Source organism: Coloeus monedula (genome assembly GCF_965178545.1).
Source record: "Coloeus monedula genome assembly, chromosome: 6".
NCBI classification, from domain to species: Eukaryota; Metazoa; Chordata; class Aves; order Passeriformes; family Corvidae; genus Coloeus; species Coloeus monedula.
In genome coordinates this window covers 48,508,547-48,524,590 of record NC_138786.1, presented here as the reverse complement: position 1 = coordinate 48,524,590, position 16,044 = coordinate 48,508,547, and the positions used below count along the sequence as shown (strand labels likewise).

General features: G+C 39.9%; 1 protein-coding gene across 1 annotated transcript in view; it reads left to right on the top strand.

Annotated features, from left to right (window-relative positions):
- The window catches only part of CCDC88C (coiled-coil domain containing 88C), a 97,162-nt gene that overhangs the window by 51,372 nt on the left and 29,746 nt on the right, over positions 1–16,044 (top strand). The window contains exons 7-13 of the mRNA XM_082283124.1: positions 432–572; positions 1,273–1,457; positions 1,994–2,075; positions 2,518–2,676; positions 8,974–9,120; positions 10,152–10,296; positions 13,008–13,189. Of these exons, the coding sequence (XP_082139250.1) occupies positions 432–572; positions 1,273–1,457; positions 1,994–2,075; positions 2,518–2,676; positions 8,974–9,120; positions 10,152–10,296; positions 13,008–13,189 (1,041 nt within the window). The remainder of the gene's footprint in view (positions 1–431; positions 573–1,272; positions 1,458–1,993; positions 2,076–2,517; positions 2,677–8,973; positions 9,121–10,151; positions 10,297–13,007; positions 13,190–16,044) is intronic.

Here is a 16,044-nt window from a genome sequence, read left to right as displayed (position 1 = left end):
GCAGCAACCAGAGGTATTTCTGCAGCTGATACAGCTCCTCCCAGCTGTATCAGGTGCAAATTGCAAATTCATTGAAATTGGGGATTCTTCCTAGTAACGTTCAGTGTGGGATCAGTCCCTTCTCTGTGGGGATCACCTCAGGGTCAGTAAGACAGTTGCATACTTCTAATATGCAAGTGTGCATGCTATTGATCATATTTATCTGATCACTTTTAAAACTCAGACTTTAATAATTATAAAAAATGTAAATACCAATAATTTCTGGGTAGTGTTGTAGTTAAGGTAGTTGCATCTATTATTTGCAGCCTGGGTTTGGTGAAATGGATGTTTTTTAATTTATCAGTAGAAGAACCTGGGGGATGCTGCATATATGGTGAACAAATTTTCAACTCAACCAGTGGAAAGACATACTTTTCTGTTCCTATTCCTAGGTGACTCACAACCAGGAGAATGTATTTGACTTGCAGTGGCTGGAGCTCCCAGATATGGCCCCAGAAGAACTAGAATCTCTCTCCAGGAACATGGTTTTCCACCTCAGGAGGCTCATTGATGAGAGAGATGAATGCACAGAAGTACGAGGACATATCTATCCCATACAGAGCTGATGAGAAGCTGTAAATGAGGGCTCCATTCCTTCTCTCATGTCTTGTTTGTGGACTAGGTTTCTCTTTCTTCTGCACCTTTCTACTACACCTCTGAAAATTTGTAGAAAGTATTTGACTTTTCCATTGGTTCTTGTGTAAGCACTAAGATGTGGTAAAATGATTGGTGAAGAGGAGTTGAGCAGTCTCTCCGTGAAAAGGAGACCGAATGTCTCTGAGTCTCTGTCTAGTCATTCATGCAGTGCTTCCTAGTCTCTCCATTGGCATCTACCCTCCTGGGCTCCATTGTCTTGTCTAGTTTTTTGATTCATCAATTCCTTTCCCTTCAGATCTCTGGAGAAGCCTCACCTCCTTTGGCCTGTTAATCATCTGTCATGCTTTTGACTGCGATTGTGTTACTTAAAACTGTTAGTTGTTACAGGTTTTTATGAATTCTTCAAGGAAAACAGACTACTAATTTTGAGCACTGGAAGGGGAATGTTCTAGTGGTCAGAGCATAGTGGAGATTCCTTTCCTCTTCTGTGTAACCTTCATTCCTGGCTGTCACTAGGATTCTGTATCATGCTAGACCAATAATTTCCTAAATCTAAAAATATTTTTAGGTATTTTTTAAACAATGTATAAATACGCTATTTATCTCTTGGCACTACATAGTCTTCTGTATTTCCAGGTCATTGTAGATCTCACTCAAGAGAGAGACTATCTGCAGTCTCAGCAACCACCAAGCCCTCTGAAAGTACCAAGTCCAGATTCTTCACCAAACCCTGCCAACCCTCTTTCTAATGAAGAAAAGCAGCACCTTGCAGTTGAGCTGGCGGACACAAAGGCTAAATTGAGAAGAATCCGTCAGGAGCTGTAAGTCACCGTTATTTTGTGCTTCTGGAGAGACTTGCGTATTAAGTCTTGTACATCCTGAAAAAGCAGGAGCCTGTTGGCTCCAATACACCAGCTTCCATAGGTGCTCTCAGAATCACACCTTTCAAATCAGAGCAGTAGGAAGCTAGTAGTGTCTTCCATCTTTTCTTCTTTCATAATTGGCTTTTAAATGTAGTGATGGCTGCTTCCATTCTTCTTTTTGTCTCATCTCTCTCTTCCCCTCCTTCAAAATACCAACTGCTAGCTCTGCATTTTAACTTGAAGTAGAAAGTCCACAGGCCAGTGAAGCAGGTGCACCAATGAGATTTAAACAGAGGAACTTAGTATAAAAGTAGAGTTGCAAACTCAGATCTATGATATGCGTATGGTATAATGGGAAAATGATGAAGCTGTCATAATAAAGAATATGCTGAGAGATTTGTATCTTCTTTTACAGATTCCTGGCAGTGTCCATATAATCAATGTTGTTTCAGGAAAGAAAAAAAAATTACTGAGATTTTTCTAATCTTTTTCAGGGAAGAGAAGTCTGAGCAGCTTGCAGATTCTAAACATGAAGTTGAGCAGCTCACCCTAGAGCTGCAAAAAATAAAGCAAGAGGTGAGATGGGCTTGTTTTACTGTGACAATCTTCCCTTTTTAAAAAAAGATCCTGTTTCAGTGTGAGGCTAAAATTACTACTATGCCTCTTTTGTAATGAAGAAATCAACTTAGTCCAGCAAGCTGTTCAAAGATTATGGTTGTGGCATAGCAGTGCTATGCTTTTCACTTAACTGTTGAGAGCAGTCTCATCTGTTCAGCTTGCAAATAGCCTAGTAGTGCCTGAAGCTTATGCAGCATCAGGCATTAGTAATGTCCAACAGGCTGAAGAACCTCTCTGTCTTGTAGAGGATTTACTGGCTACTAGGAGAATTCTTACTCCTTAACCAGGGGAGTACTATTTGTCAACACTTAAAATCAGTAAGTAAATACAAAAAAATAAAGTTTGAAGTACATGCTTAAAAGTGTTAACTTAGATTTTTCTCCCTGCTTATCCCTCACAGAACATGCACCTTGCCTCAGATGCTCGCTCTGCCCGAGCATACAGAGATGAGCTCGACTCTCTGAGAGAGAGGGCGAACCGTGTGGAGAGACTCGAGATGGAACTGGTTCGGTGCAAGGAGAAACTTCACGATGTGGAGTTTTACAAAGCTCGCATGGAGGCAAGTGAAAATTAGGAGAAGGATTCGTTGAGTAATCCTTAATGTGTGGCTTTTGTTGCATTACTAGTTCATGTGTTGTTTGTCATTGAGCTGACTGTAGCAGAACATCAGAGCAAGTAAAATTTTCATGACATACATCATAGCAGTTGACTGAGCATCATTAAACTTCTTTCAGTAGAGGAAGGACTTGGTGCACACAAAATAAATGCCCATTAGTTTTAAAGAACTCTGCTTAGTTCAGCATTATGTGGCTAAATAGGACAAACCTTTTCTGAATGGGTTTTTTTTTTTTTAGAGTCTAGATCCTTAGTTTAGCTTTAGGTAAATTCCCTGTGTTCCAGAGTTGTTCTTTGACCAGCATTTTAAATACCATGTATTAATTAGTTAAGTGGACGTCTGGGCGATTTTCCTTAGGGTTTTGTAGCAGATGCAACTGTTGTTAAAATGGCATTTTTAAGGATGACCTCAGATGACAAATTCTAGCCACCCCTTTTTGCAACTGTTACTTACAGTAGAAAGGAGAAAAAATTTGGATCCTCCCTAGTTTTATGAGTGGGGTATGTTAATGAGAAATGTGTGGCTTTGCCCCAGTAGTAATGTCAGTTACTCAGCTTAGTCACCTGCAGCTATGCCCATCCTGGAATTATTAATTGAATTAGGTTGCAGAAGACCTTGGAGATCGTCTGGCCAAACTCATTGGCTCAGCATGGCTGACATTAAATTTAAGTAGGACTGCTTTTACTTTCTGTTCTTTCAGTTCTTTGAGGCATTCACACCAAAACTCCCAATAATCCACATATGTAACACTTCAGCCAAGGTCAAATAAATCCTGACTGCTGAACAAATACAGGTTCAGTAATTGACAACCTCACTATAATTAGATAAAATCCAGGTCTGAAGTAGAAGAGTGAGGTTGCCAGGCCTCTTGCTGAGAGCATAGACCTTATTTTTCTGCTCTATAAACTCTACTTTGTAGGTGATTTTTTTCCCCTTCTATAACCTAAGGGGGCAGCTAGCTGCTGCTTCTTATGAATAGGTTCACTAAAATGGATGGTTATTAAATGTAGTAATAGACTACAAAAGCCTGTCTTGCTTCTCAGTAATTCTCAGTTTGCATTAGGAAGTACAAAGCTCTGTCTCTCTGTTTTCCTCCCTCAAGCTGGCAAATCAGTCATGCTCTACCCTGGCACACTGGCTATCAGTGAGCCATCCTGGTGTTCCCCTTCTGACTGTGCGCTGGTGGTGCTTAGCTTTACCTGCTGCTCAGATAATTTACCTGGAGCTTGGAGAGGAGTTTTTGTCCCCTTCATCTGAGATCAAGGGAGTAGCCTCCTTGCTTGCCCCAGAGCCAGCACTTTCCTGCACTGCTGTCTGCATGTCCTGCACTGCTAATCTTACTTAACACAGCATTCAGTTAAGAGACCTTCACGTTAGTTTCAAGTTTGTTCTAACTCTCTTCGCTCTCTCTTCCACCCTGTCAGTTTTTGGTGGAACTGTGGAATGTCAGAGATGAGTGCTGGCTCTCCAGGGATACCTCCCTGCAATACTGTCATGGTTTAACCCCAGCCAGCAGCCAAGCCCCTCGCAGCCACTCACTCACTCCCCCACCAGTGAGATCAGAGAGAGAATTGGAAGGGTAAAAGCTGGAAAACTTGTGGGTTGGGATATGGACTGTTTAGTAGGGAAAGCAAAAGCCACACACACAAGCAAAGCACACCAAGGAATTCACTGCTTTCCATGGGCAGGCAGGTGTTCATCTATCTCCAGGAGAACAGGGGCCCCATCATGGGTAATGGTGACTTGGAAAGTGAAACACCATCACTCCAAATGTCTTCCCCTTCCTTCTTTTTCTCCCCACTTTATATACTGAGCATGATGCCGTATGGTCTGGAATATCCCTTTGGTCAGTTTGGGTCACCTGTCCTGGCTCCATCTCCTCCCAGTCTCCATGCACCCCCAACTTCCTCGCCAGCGTGGCAGTAGGAAAGCAGAAAAGGCCTTGGCTCTGTGTAAGCCCTGCTCAGCAATAACAAAAACATCTCTTTATTATCAACACTGTGTTCAGCCAAATCCAAAAAACAGCCCCATACCAACCATTGTGAAGAGAACTTACTCTACCCCAGCCAAAACCAGCACAAATACAGTAGTGGGACAAGGACTATTTCCCATCGATCTGGCACATTTCTAATTTGGAGCCCTAGTGTGGCCTTTAGTAAAAATTGTCGCTATTGTAGGGGCTGAGCTTTTCTAATGTGCAGCAGGATTGCACAGCTGTCTGCAGGGTGCTCTGTGGTTTAGAATAGACAGAGAGTTTCACATTCTCACCACTCCCTCTCCCATCGTTGATCAAGTTTTGACACAGCCATGGACTGCCAGCATTGAGCAGCAGGCAAACTCCATTGGTCTCAGGCTGATGCATTCAGAGGATTCCACAGGGCACTATTCCATGTTTTTATGGTCATAGAGTAGCACAAAGGCTGTGCATACTAGCCAGTATCTAGCTTTCCATGGGAGCTCAGTTTTCTGTCAAATCTGACTCAAGTCCTCTGCCCCTCTGAAAGAAGAATTAATGTCTGGGGTCAGTACAGTGTCTGGTTAGATTTGTTCTGGGATGTAACACAGTAGAGATTCTTACCTCTAGACTGTACAGTGATTATTAATTTCGTGGTGTTTACTGGTTGCTGATGGCTTGCTAAGCTGCTCTAACCCTTAAGACCAACAAATCATACAGAGCACAGCAGTGAAAATGTAGGTGTGCTCAGCATCAGCCATTGTTCTGTGGTAATGTGATATCTTAAGGCTCATAGAGTCTTGACAGGGTTATTAATAAGCAGTGCCAGACTGGTAGGTGAGAAGAAAAAGTGGATTTAATGTTGTCTATCAATGCAGAAAGCTATTAAATGAGTCCTTAAATCCTTTTCCTTCCTGGTATTGCAGGAGGAGTGCAGAAGGTTCAAATCTATATGTCAGTGTAAAACATTTAGGGCTTGTGTGTTGTTTTCCTTCTCTGTATGTCTTGACAAATTGTTTAGGAGTGACTTTTTAGTTGAACTATTGTTGAAGGGACATGAATGTGCTCTGGAGCCTTCCTGCTGGGGTGGCTTAATGAGCTGTGAATGTGAAGGAGCAGCTCAGTGCAGGGCTTCCTTCATGGAGGCGCTTCTCTGCAGTGCAAAGCTCCCTTCCAGGATTCATCTCCACTGCACTGTTCCACAAGATGAGGTTGTTTGCTGAGGCCAAGAAGTGTGCTTTGCCCAGTTTTCTTCCTTCTCACCATAATCAAATTTCTATGCAGGATGACAGGAGTAATCTCTTGTGAATTAAAAAAAGGCAAAAGCATTTCTTGTATGTTTTCATATGACTGTTCAATGATTGTCACAAGATGTTAACTGTGCCATGGCTCAGTAGCGACAGCTTCTGAACTGCCTCGAGGCAGGGGTTTGAACTGGGTCTGGATGCATGTGCAGATTCTCTATTTTCAGATTTAAGCAATTTCATTGCTACTTTAGTTTCTGAAAATGTTTCTCAGTGGCAACACGCCCTGGTTGTGCAACCACTTATCCCCAGAGTTAATTGTAACCATCTGAATACACAATGCACATTCTTAAAGCTATTTCAAGTTGCAGTTGATAGGGCATCAAACCACAATATGTAATTCATTTTAGAAACTGCAAAAGCTGAATTAAACTCAGTGTATTAGACAAAAAAATACACAGCCAATTTGTTCCTGATTTTAAAATGAACTTAAGGTTATAAAATAATGTTGGTGCATTTGTTAATTCAATTAAAAATAAGCCTTAATTTCAGAGGAAGCAGCACCACCTCATGACCACCACCTGCTGACTGTCTAACAAGTGTGATTTGTAGCTAGAGAGATTTTTAGGTCAGCTGTGTTATTCCAGCAACTTCTGGGAGATGTTAGTGCTGTCATGTTTTAGTTCGGGCAGCTTTGCTTCCCAAGCCTTGAGATGTAACTCTACAAAGCTCCCATGGACTAATTATTTAAATTATATGAACATCTCAATATTAAGACAACCTCAGATCATGGTGATCTGGGAGTGAGCAATGTCTACCTTGTCATAGCAGGCATTTCCACCTGGTTATTAATTTAATATTTCATCAGAACTATTTTGAACTGGCATGACTGCCCATCCTGGGCACTCAATGGAAAGTGCCTCAGTTTTCCATACTGCAGCTCCCACTGATGTGTGGTTTGTACCAGAGCCTGCATATGTGCATGTACTTGGCACATAGCTTGACTCTTGATGAGACACTAAAATAACTAGTTCTTGCATGGTAGGCAGTTTTAAGGATAGTTATGAGGTCATGTTTTTGAGGTCAGACGCCACCTTAGTTCTTAGGGCTGTGGTCCACATTGAGTGGGGTGATCTAGCAAAGTAAACTCTTGGCACGTTGCTGTTTCATTACAGATATTCTGGCAGCTTCCATAATAACCCAGCAGTTTTTGTGCCATGTACTTCCTCTGGTCTGTCATCTGTTTAGTGTCAGCCTTTTAAGTTTGCCCACCCTGAAGTGACCCTGTTAGATCAGACTTGGCCCAAAATGCAGGTTCTGTAACTTTAGTGTTTCAGTATTATTGTTATTTTAGTTACTTGCATACTCAGACATTTTAATTGAAGATGAACCTCTTCAAAAGCACTGACATACTTGTCCTTTTAATGCTACTATAGTAGGGAAATTTTTTCTCTCATGCTTTTCAAGTTGGTAGCTGACCCACTGAGAGATGAAGGATAGTATGGTACTGCATAAGGTAGACTTTCCGTATTATGCCATATACAGTCAAGCTGCAACAAACAATTACGATTATGACAGGCTTTTAAATGATGCCCCCCTGTAGTATCAAAAGGCAGGGGGAGTGGCTGTCATCAGACACACTTAACTTGTTCTTTACATCTATCTTGTTTCTTTTTCTTCTTTTTTCTTCTCCTTTTTTCTTTTTTGTTTGTTTTTTAAATAACTGAGCCATATAAGGCTTCTTAAGGCTGATTCCACCCCAAAAAATGAGAAGGTAGTTGCTGATTAAGCTGTGAAAATGATTTGCTCATGCTTGGTGATCTTTAGGAATCTACTTGGTTTGGGTGTTTGTGGTTTGAGAGACCAGACATGAACACTCTGTCAGCAGAGACATCACATTTGAAATCAGTTATCCAGGAATAAACTTGTCAAGCATTTTGTCCTGTCTGTTTGCACATTTTCTGGTTTTGCATATATCATTGGAACAGCAGAATGGTTCAGGAGAGGAGGGAGGAAATCCGAGAATGACGAAGTTTCTGTAGAGAATCAATCTGCTTCTTGCCCAGTTATAACTCATCTGGGGAAAATTCCTTACTGTATCCATTTAATCTTTGAAATGCTGATGCGTTCCTGCCATAGAACATTTGTCTTGTACTCAGGACTTATCTGAGGATCAACAAAAGTAGAAGCTAGAAGTGAGGTATTATAGCTTAAAATGAGACATATTTGATAAATGTGTTTAAAACATGACCAGTGATTCATGGCCAGATTTCATGCTTTGGATATTTCATGTTTCCAGAATAAGATACTTAAATGCACAGAGTTTCATTTGTTATTTGCAAGGAACAGTTGCAGTGCAGGATAATTAACCTGTTTCTAATGCTGTGTCTACAGAAAAGTAATAAATTAAACTTATACTCAGTAAAACCAGATCCAAAAGCTCTAATGAGTAAGCGACATGGCTTGTGCAGTTAATGCTCATGTGTTTAGTGGGGAAGTGGCAGAGAGTGTTAAGTGATAAGTATAAAACAACTTCTACTGTTCAAGTGAATTAAAATTCTGTTCATGAGAGAGAGAGAAAATTTATTAAACAGGCATTTGCACATAAGTGTACTGAAACAGGAATGCAGATATTGAATGTATTGATGGATACTGTTCCCCATCCCTTGAAAGTAAATAATTTATTTTGAAGCTGGGAAAACAAGGGACTATGATAAGTTGGCAAATAAATTGGTATTACAACAGTGGAATTGGAACTGAACAGTTGCTCTTTGTGCACCTCTTGATCTAGCCTCATATAAAGCAAATGAAACTCTGTTAAACTGGTAAAATTGAGGAAAAAGACCCTAAGAAATATTAGATATACTTGCATAATGACTCCCAGGTAATGAAACATAGTATCACCTCTCATTAAAATATTAGGTAAAAATCTTCTTATGAGACAAACATGTCAGATTTCTTTCTTTTTTTTTGCAATGTCACTTTATGAAACTCACTTGGTCTATGAGAAGTCAGTAAGAAATTAACACTTTTTTCCCCTAGGAATTAAGAGAGGACAACATTGTATTGATCGAAACAAAGGCCATGCTGGAAGAACAGCTAACCATGGCAAGAGCTCGTGGTGATAAGCTGCATGAATTAGAGAAGGAAAATTTGCAGCTGAAATCCAAACTTCATGATGTAGAGCTGGTATGCACTTTCTTTTTCATTATGCTAATTTTTTAAACTTTTGTTTTTATGCTACATTACAAGGGCATGTAGTGATAGGACAGGAGGGAATGGCTTCAAACTGAAAGAGAGTAGGTTTAGATTAGAAAGTAAGAAGAAATTCTTTACTGTGAGGGTGGTGAGGCACTGGAAGAGGTTTCCTGGAGAAGTTGTGGGTGCCCCATCCCTAGAAGTGTTCAAGGCCAGGTTGGATGGGGCTTTGAGCAACCTGGTCTAGTGGGAGGTGTCCCTTCCCATGCCAAGAACTGCATAATCTTTAATGTCCCTTCCACCCCAAACCATTCTATGATTCTGTGATTCAGGACATTATAAAGGCCATGTCATGCTAGCTTTTACGAAGTGGCTGGAGATTCTGAATGCTTTTGTGGGTGGCTTGATGAATTTTTGGGCTATGGTTTCTGAAAATTTGAGAACCACTGAGGCAGCACTTCAGTGTCCATAAATGCAAATGGCCCAGATAGTCACAAGAAGCAACAACAGATTCATTCTCCAGATCTATTTTCAGGAGTTAAAATTCAAATTACGAGGCAGGTGCTACTTGCTGATCCATACGACTGTGTCCAAGTTCGATGTGATGAGTTGAAGCTCTGCAGAATTCAAGGTTCTATCTGCAGAATTTCCAGTGTGTAAGAGCATGATGCTGCATGTTTTTGAAGAGCTTAGCTCTGGAGACATCTTGAATCTAGCCTGCCATACTAGTCCTGGCTTGTAGTGGTCCTGTGGTCACCTGGTAGGTTCTTCCTGCCATCCCCCTGTCTCCAAGTGTATTGTGGGCCAGAGCTGATGCTAAACAGGGCCAGCTGGGCTTTGCTTTCTGTGGCATATATGGTAGCCCACAGCAAGCATTTAATGCTGAAGGTGTATTTCGTTCTAAAACCACAGTGTTTAAGGAGATTCTTCTACCCTCAACATACACTGTGCTTGTAGCAGCATGACCTAGAATCGTACAGATGAGCTGAATATGCGTTTGCATTCATGTGTGTCTTGCACAGGACCGGGACACAGACAAGAAGAGAATTGAAGAGCTTCTGGAGGAGAACATGGTCTTGGAGATTGCACAGAAACAGAGCATGAACGAGTCTGCACACCTAGGCTGGGAACTAGAACAACTGTCTAAAAGCACTGATCTTGCAGATAGTGAGTACCAGCCGGGGTAGCTGTGGTGTTTGTGGTCTGTTTCAGAGTAGACAGATTGGTTGACTGAGATGGGAACAGAAGTTGAATTGAAGATTGGAAAACTTCCCTCATTCAGCCACTTGTCTTTGACCTTAGTTTTTTTTTTTTTTTGAACTTCTAAAATGTATTCCTTTAGTATCTTTCACTTTTCTTTGAAAGCATCAAAGTGTTTTGCTTTTGTTTTGTTCATCACAGAGAGTGACTTTTAAGTGTCACACTTTAATAAAAATTGAAAAAAAAAGAAAGCTTTGGAAATGACACAGCAGAAATGTCACATTGAATATTTCCAACTGAGTGGTTGGGTGGAGTCTGTGATCTTTAGTATTCTTTAGTACAGTTAATACAGACAATTAACTGGTCTTTAAGTCCCAGGAAGTAGTGTATGCTGAAGTCATTTATTTTTACTAGATACTGAAAAATGTGTGCAGTTAAAATAACTGGCTGATTTTTTTTTTTCGTTGAGTGGTTGATTTGATTTCCGTAACTATCACAAACATAACTAATTCATTCTTCACTGGACAGGTTTTAGCATTGATTTCTGTATTTAACATTTACTCTATCATACCAGCCTAAATAATGATTCTAAGTGGAACTTGGGAAATACAAGCTATTTCCTGTAATTCAACATGCAGCTTTTACTGAGTATTCACCTTATTTTGCTAAGACTTGCATGTTTGGCTTTGTATACCAGGAACAGTTGAACTTGAAGACAAAGGAATAAATTAAAGTAAGCAGATGTTTTCAGTGAAACTGTCTAGAATAGCTTTGTTTTGTAAAACAGCTGAGTGTGTGCCTGACACCAATTCTGAGATCTTCTTGCTGTCTAGGATCCAAGTTCTCTTCACTAAGATTAATGACTAGTTAATTGTTATTTGTAAATAATAGTCTTGCAAAGCAGGTTATGTTAGCCTGAGAAATGAATGTCACTCTAGTACTCCTTACATGTAATCAAGGATATTGCTCATGGTGTTAGTGGAGGGAAAACAGTTCTCTCAAAACTTAGAAATTTTGATCAAGAGTATTTCAGGAAAATGTAAAAATATCGTATTTTCTGGCCTGTTTAAAATACCAAGTTTTGTTCCCTTCCTGATTTGCTTTCACTGTCAGTGTAATAGAAGGAGGAATGCTAGTTTTATTTTGTTACATCTTATTTACTAATTTCTGAAACATAACTTTCAAAATTAGCTTGAGTGATTTATCACTGCACTGATGTTTAGCATTTTAGCACTGGAGCTTCAGAAACTCTCTGATTAACCAGAGAAAAAGAATGAGGAACTAAGAACATCCACAATCTTGTATTCAGTAGGAAAATAAAATGGTGAAGGAAGCTGGATTCTTTTGTAAAAAGAGACTATTCCACTTTGGACTTCTACATTATCTCATGGAAGTGCTGTTGTGATTTTACAATAATTCTCTTTAAGAAGTTTTATTTCAATCGATGTTGCTGTTCTGAATGCAGCTTGTTTGTCACAAATAGAGTCAAACTGCAAAACTCTTTTGGAAAATCTCCTGTTCCTGGATATCAAGTTGAGTCTGCAAGGGTGATAGATACAAGATTTTACCAGCCAGTTTGGAATATTTTATTCAAAATAATTTTAAAAATAAGCATGGTAAAAAGTAATTTTGATGGACTTTGCTTCAGAACAGAACTTGACTGGAGTATTCAGTTAATGTTAACTATTTGAGTCTTCACTTGACCGAAGCTCTCCAGGTGATGCTCCATAAAAGACACAAATAGGATTTTACTATTCTCAGAAAGTTGCCAGCTTAAAGTACTCAGTATGCTGTAGTGCTTATTTAGAAGGCGTTATTAATTTTCTTAGATTTAAAGACAGTGTTAAAAGTCAATTTCATATGAAATGCTGTTTTGAGGTGATGGGTAGCAATTATTTCATGTGAAACAGAAGATGGCTCTTGTAATTATTCAAATGCTGGGCAGAGAAATTAACAGAACAGTAAGGCCTGGGTGATGGATTTTGAGGCTGAGAGGTAGTGAGACTTTGATGTACAAACATTGAGTAAAATAACATCTCTGTTGTAAAACTTGATGCAATTTTTTTAGTTCTGAGATTTCAACTTCAGACACTTCTCAGAGCAGCATTCTGATGGGTGTCCTGTGCCTGGGTACCTAGTAATAAATTATTCTCTCTGATTCAGCATATTCTTGATGAAGAAGTTGTAAAGATAAGCACTGGAATACTCCTTTGTAGGAACTTTTTTCATGACTAAATGTGATTAGATACCTGAGTTTTCACTAGCTCTTGGAAGTGCACCACCTTGCTGTTTCAGCAAACAATTAGCAGGGGTTTGTTTTCTGCCTCAATTTATTTCCTCTGATGAAAGTATGAGATGGTATCAAAGTATATTTTGCTACTAACATTAGACGCATTCCTAACATGACTAAAGCAGATTTAAGAAGAGTTAAGAAAGTAAGCAACTTTTGAGACAGCTGGCTGTTCAGATGGCTGTTTGTTCAGATAGTAGCCTATTTATTAAAGGTGCTAATGGTTATCTGTGAAAATGGGTTCTGTTTTTAACCATCTTTACTTAGCAGTCAAGCTGAAATTGTAAGACTGACAGCAATAATCTTCTTCTGAGTGGATCTCACACACCTCAGAAGGAGAAGTTTGTAAATTGATTAGTGCCACCTTCTGTTTCTCATGTTTCAACAGCCAGAAAGTCCTTTGTGTTTGAGTTGAATGAATGTGCTTCGAGTCGAATACTGAAGCTAGAGAAGGATAATCAGAGCTTGCAGAACACAATCCAAGAGCTGAGAGATGCCTCCTTGACCTCCAGAGAGAGCAGCCTAAGGTTTGTGGAACTGGAAAAGGAAAATCAACAGCTTAGCAAAAAGGTAATTTGTTCACAGGAACAAGTGGAGCTCTTAGTTTTTTAAACACAGTGCACAAAGGACTGTGCAGCATTCCTGAATGATGAGAGTTTTCAGGGAGTTCACCCATGATCCCCGTAAGACTGACCATGGTTTTGGTCCCATCTATTTAATTGCATTCTTATGCAATTAAATTCTAATAATTTTATTTATTGCCTTCTACTTCACTGCCTGCTTGTGTGCATCATTGTAAGAAAAAGTGACTGTTCCCATTAAATGAAAGCTGGTTTTCAGTGCCTGTTTGCCCCTGTCAGATTGTACTGTTGATTATGTCCTTTTCTGTTGTCTCACAACCATCACTACTAGGAAAGGAAGCCATGGTCACAGTGAACTACTTTAGTTTTCTGAAAGTTTAATAATTTTTACATGTAAGTCAAATAAATCACACAGGTGAATTCAGGTTAGCATGTTCTAAATGTCTTTCTGGCTGTCCAGAGTCCTGGATCTGCTTTTTCTTTTTTTCTGTCCTCTTTGCTGTTTAAAATTCTCTAGTGTCTGTCTCTCTCTCTGCAAAGATCTCAGTTCTTCTAGTCTTTGTAACAAACATGTAGGTCATCACTTGGTAAATTTACTTACATATGTGTGTGTGTTGCACTCTGTTATTAACTGTGATGACATTTAGCTCAAGTGCCAGCTCAGTGCTTGTCCTTGTGAAACAAACTGCTCAGTTCATCTCCAACTACCAGCCTTATTTTTGTCTGACTAGTAACTTGAATCCTCAGCTCTGGTTAATTGAGCCAAATGCTGCTGGGAAAAAAAGATGCTTGCTACTCTTAAGTATAAAACATTTTCGTGTTGGATTTTTTCACATTCCTACCGTTCATAAATTATCCAGAATATAAGGCTCATTTCTCCTTTTGCCATTACTGCTGTAACCTGTGTGTGTGTGACATTGATGCAATGATTTCCGTTCTGTTTGGCTTGCCTGTGTGCTAACTGGGTGTTTCAAAAGACAAGGGGAGAAGGCATCTAGATATGAAATGCTGCTTGTGGATGACTAGATTGTAACAAGCCCATTTCTCTGCTGGAGAGAACAGGTATCCAGCACTGGATCATTCCATCTTCTGGAGAGATTAATTTGCTATGCTGTGATCAGTTCTGCTTCTTTGCTTTCTTTTCTGAGCAAGGAAAACTGCAAAGATTCAGTTCACTCTAATCTTCCTTCCACACTTCCATTTATGACCTATTGTGTATAAGTAATTCAATCCAGCTCTAATTTACATGCCTAAAATTGGAGAGGGAGGCATAGAACGCACTCAGCAGATACCTGTGGTGTACAGCCACTCAAGTCACTTGAACAACTGTGGTCAACCTCTGGCTTTGCCCTAGGCAGATTCCTGTGGGCACCTCCTGTTACAGCACTATATTGGTGCCAACAGTTGTGATTCCAGAATTAGTCTGAAGTTTTTGAAGATGATGAATGCTTTGACATGGTGGGGTCACCTAAAGGTCTTGTAGTTCTGTAAGACACAAAATAGTAGTAGGGAACACCTCTGTAGTGTAAGGAGAGCACCACATGTATCAAAGCAATGAAAAAAAAAAAGGCAGGCAAAAATAGTCCTACTAAGAGCAAGTGAAATGCCTGAACACTACACCAGAAAAATACAGAATATGATGGGAGCTGTTGACTGAATACCACAGATGAGTCAAGTTGAAGGACTTCATCTCCCCTTCAGGGAAATTTGGGAAAACAATTAGTAGACAGCATTCTGTCTGGTTTTTGTCAGTGTACAAGATTATTTTACATACGTAAAATAATCTTTGATGTGAGATGTTTGAGTTTGTTTTAATCTTGCCTTTCTCAAGTATGTTTTTGTACTTCTCCCACACATGTATCCCCTCAATTAGAATATAGCAAGGTGTGCCAGGGAAATAATAGGCAAAGTCTCTTAGTCACTGCAAAACGTTTACTATGGTGGGCAGGGGAGAGTGCAGGAACTCTGGAGGAGCGTTAAAGTCAAGCATGTATAAGTCAGAGGACAAGAGATAAAGAAGAATTTTTCTCAAATGTTCTGTGTCTTTGGGGTTCTTTTGGTAACTTTCCTGAGATACCCATAGTAAAATCTTGTCTCCCTAAAGTTGTTTAATTGAGCTGAGATTTTGTCCACTGTCTGAGACTTTCAAAAAATGTTGTTTGAATATGCTTGTTTATCTGCTGATCTAGTGCTTGGTGGGATCATGTAGCCAAAACAGGATTATTCAGGTAGTACAAGAGGAGATGTTATAAAGGAAAAGTTACGTACAGGTTTTTTTTTCCTTTCTTACAAGGTTTTCAGAGGAGCTAATAATAGAAAACCCTCCTTTCAGGCACAGTCAAGTAGTGGCAGTCTGAGTACCTGTCCATTGTCTCTGCCTTTCTGACTTACTGACAAGAGCTGTAAACAGTAATGTCTTACTTGCCTCTAGTTTTCTGGGAAATGCAGATGAAGATCAGCTATTGCTGAGCTACTGAGTTTGTTGCAGCTTTCTCTGAACAGCTCCTTTGAGACCAATGAACCTCCACATGGTTACATTTCCAACTGCTGAGCCCTCCTTATCTCCAATCTGGGTAGCCCCTGCTTGTTTAAACACTTCCTGTAATAAGGCGCATGTTGACACAGGCAGAGCCCAGCCTCCAGCTATTTCCCACTTGTAAGAATTAGGTTTAATACCCCTTTCATTGACATTTTCACTGTTGGCAGAGTTGATAATACCAAGACAAAAATGAGCTGATACTTGTGCAGAGCTGTAGGTACTCACAGTACTTTGCAAGCTTAGAAAGGAATATTTCCTGACTTGGGGAGTATAGTTCCCAGAACCTCTTGGTTCTAAATACTGAA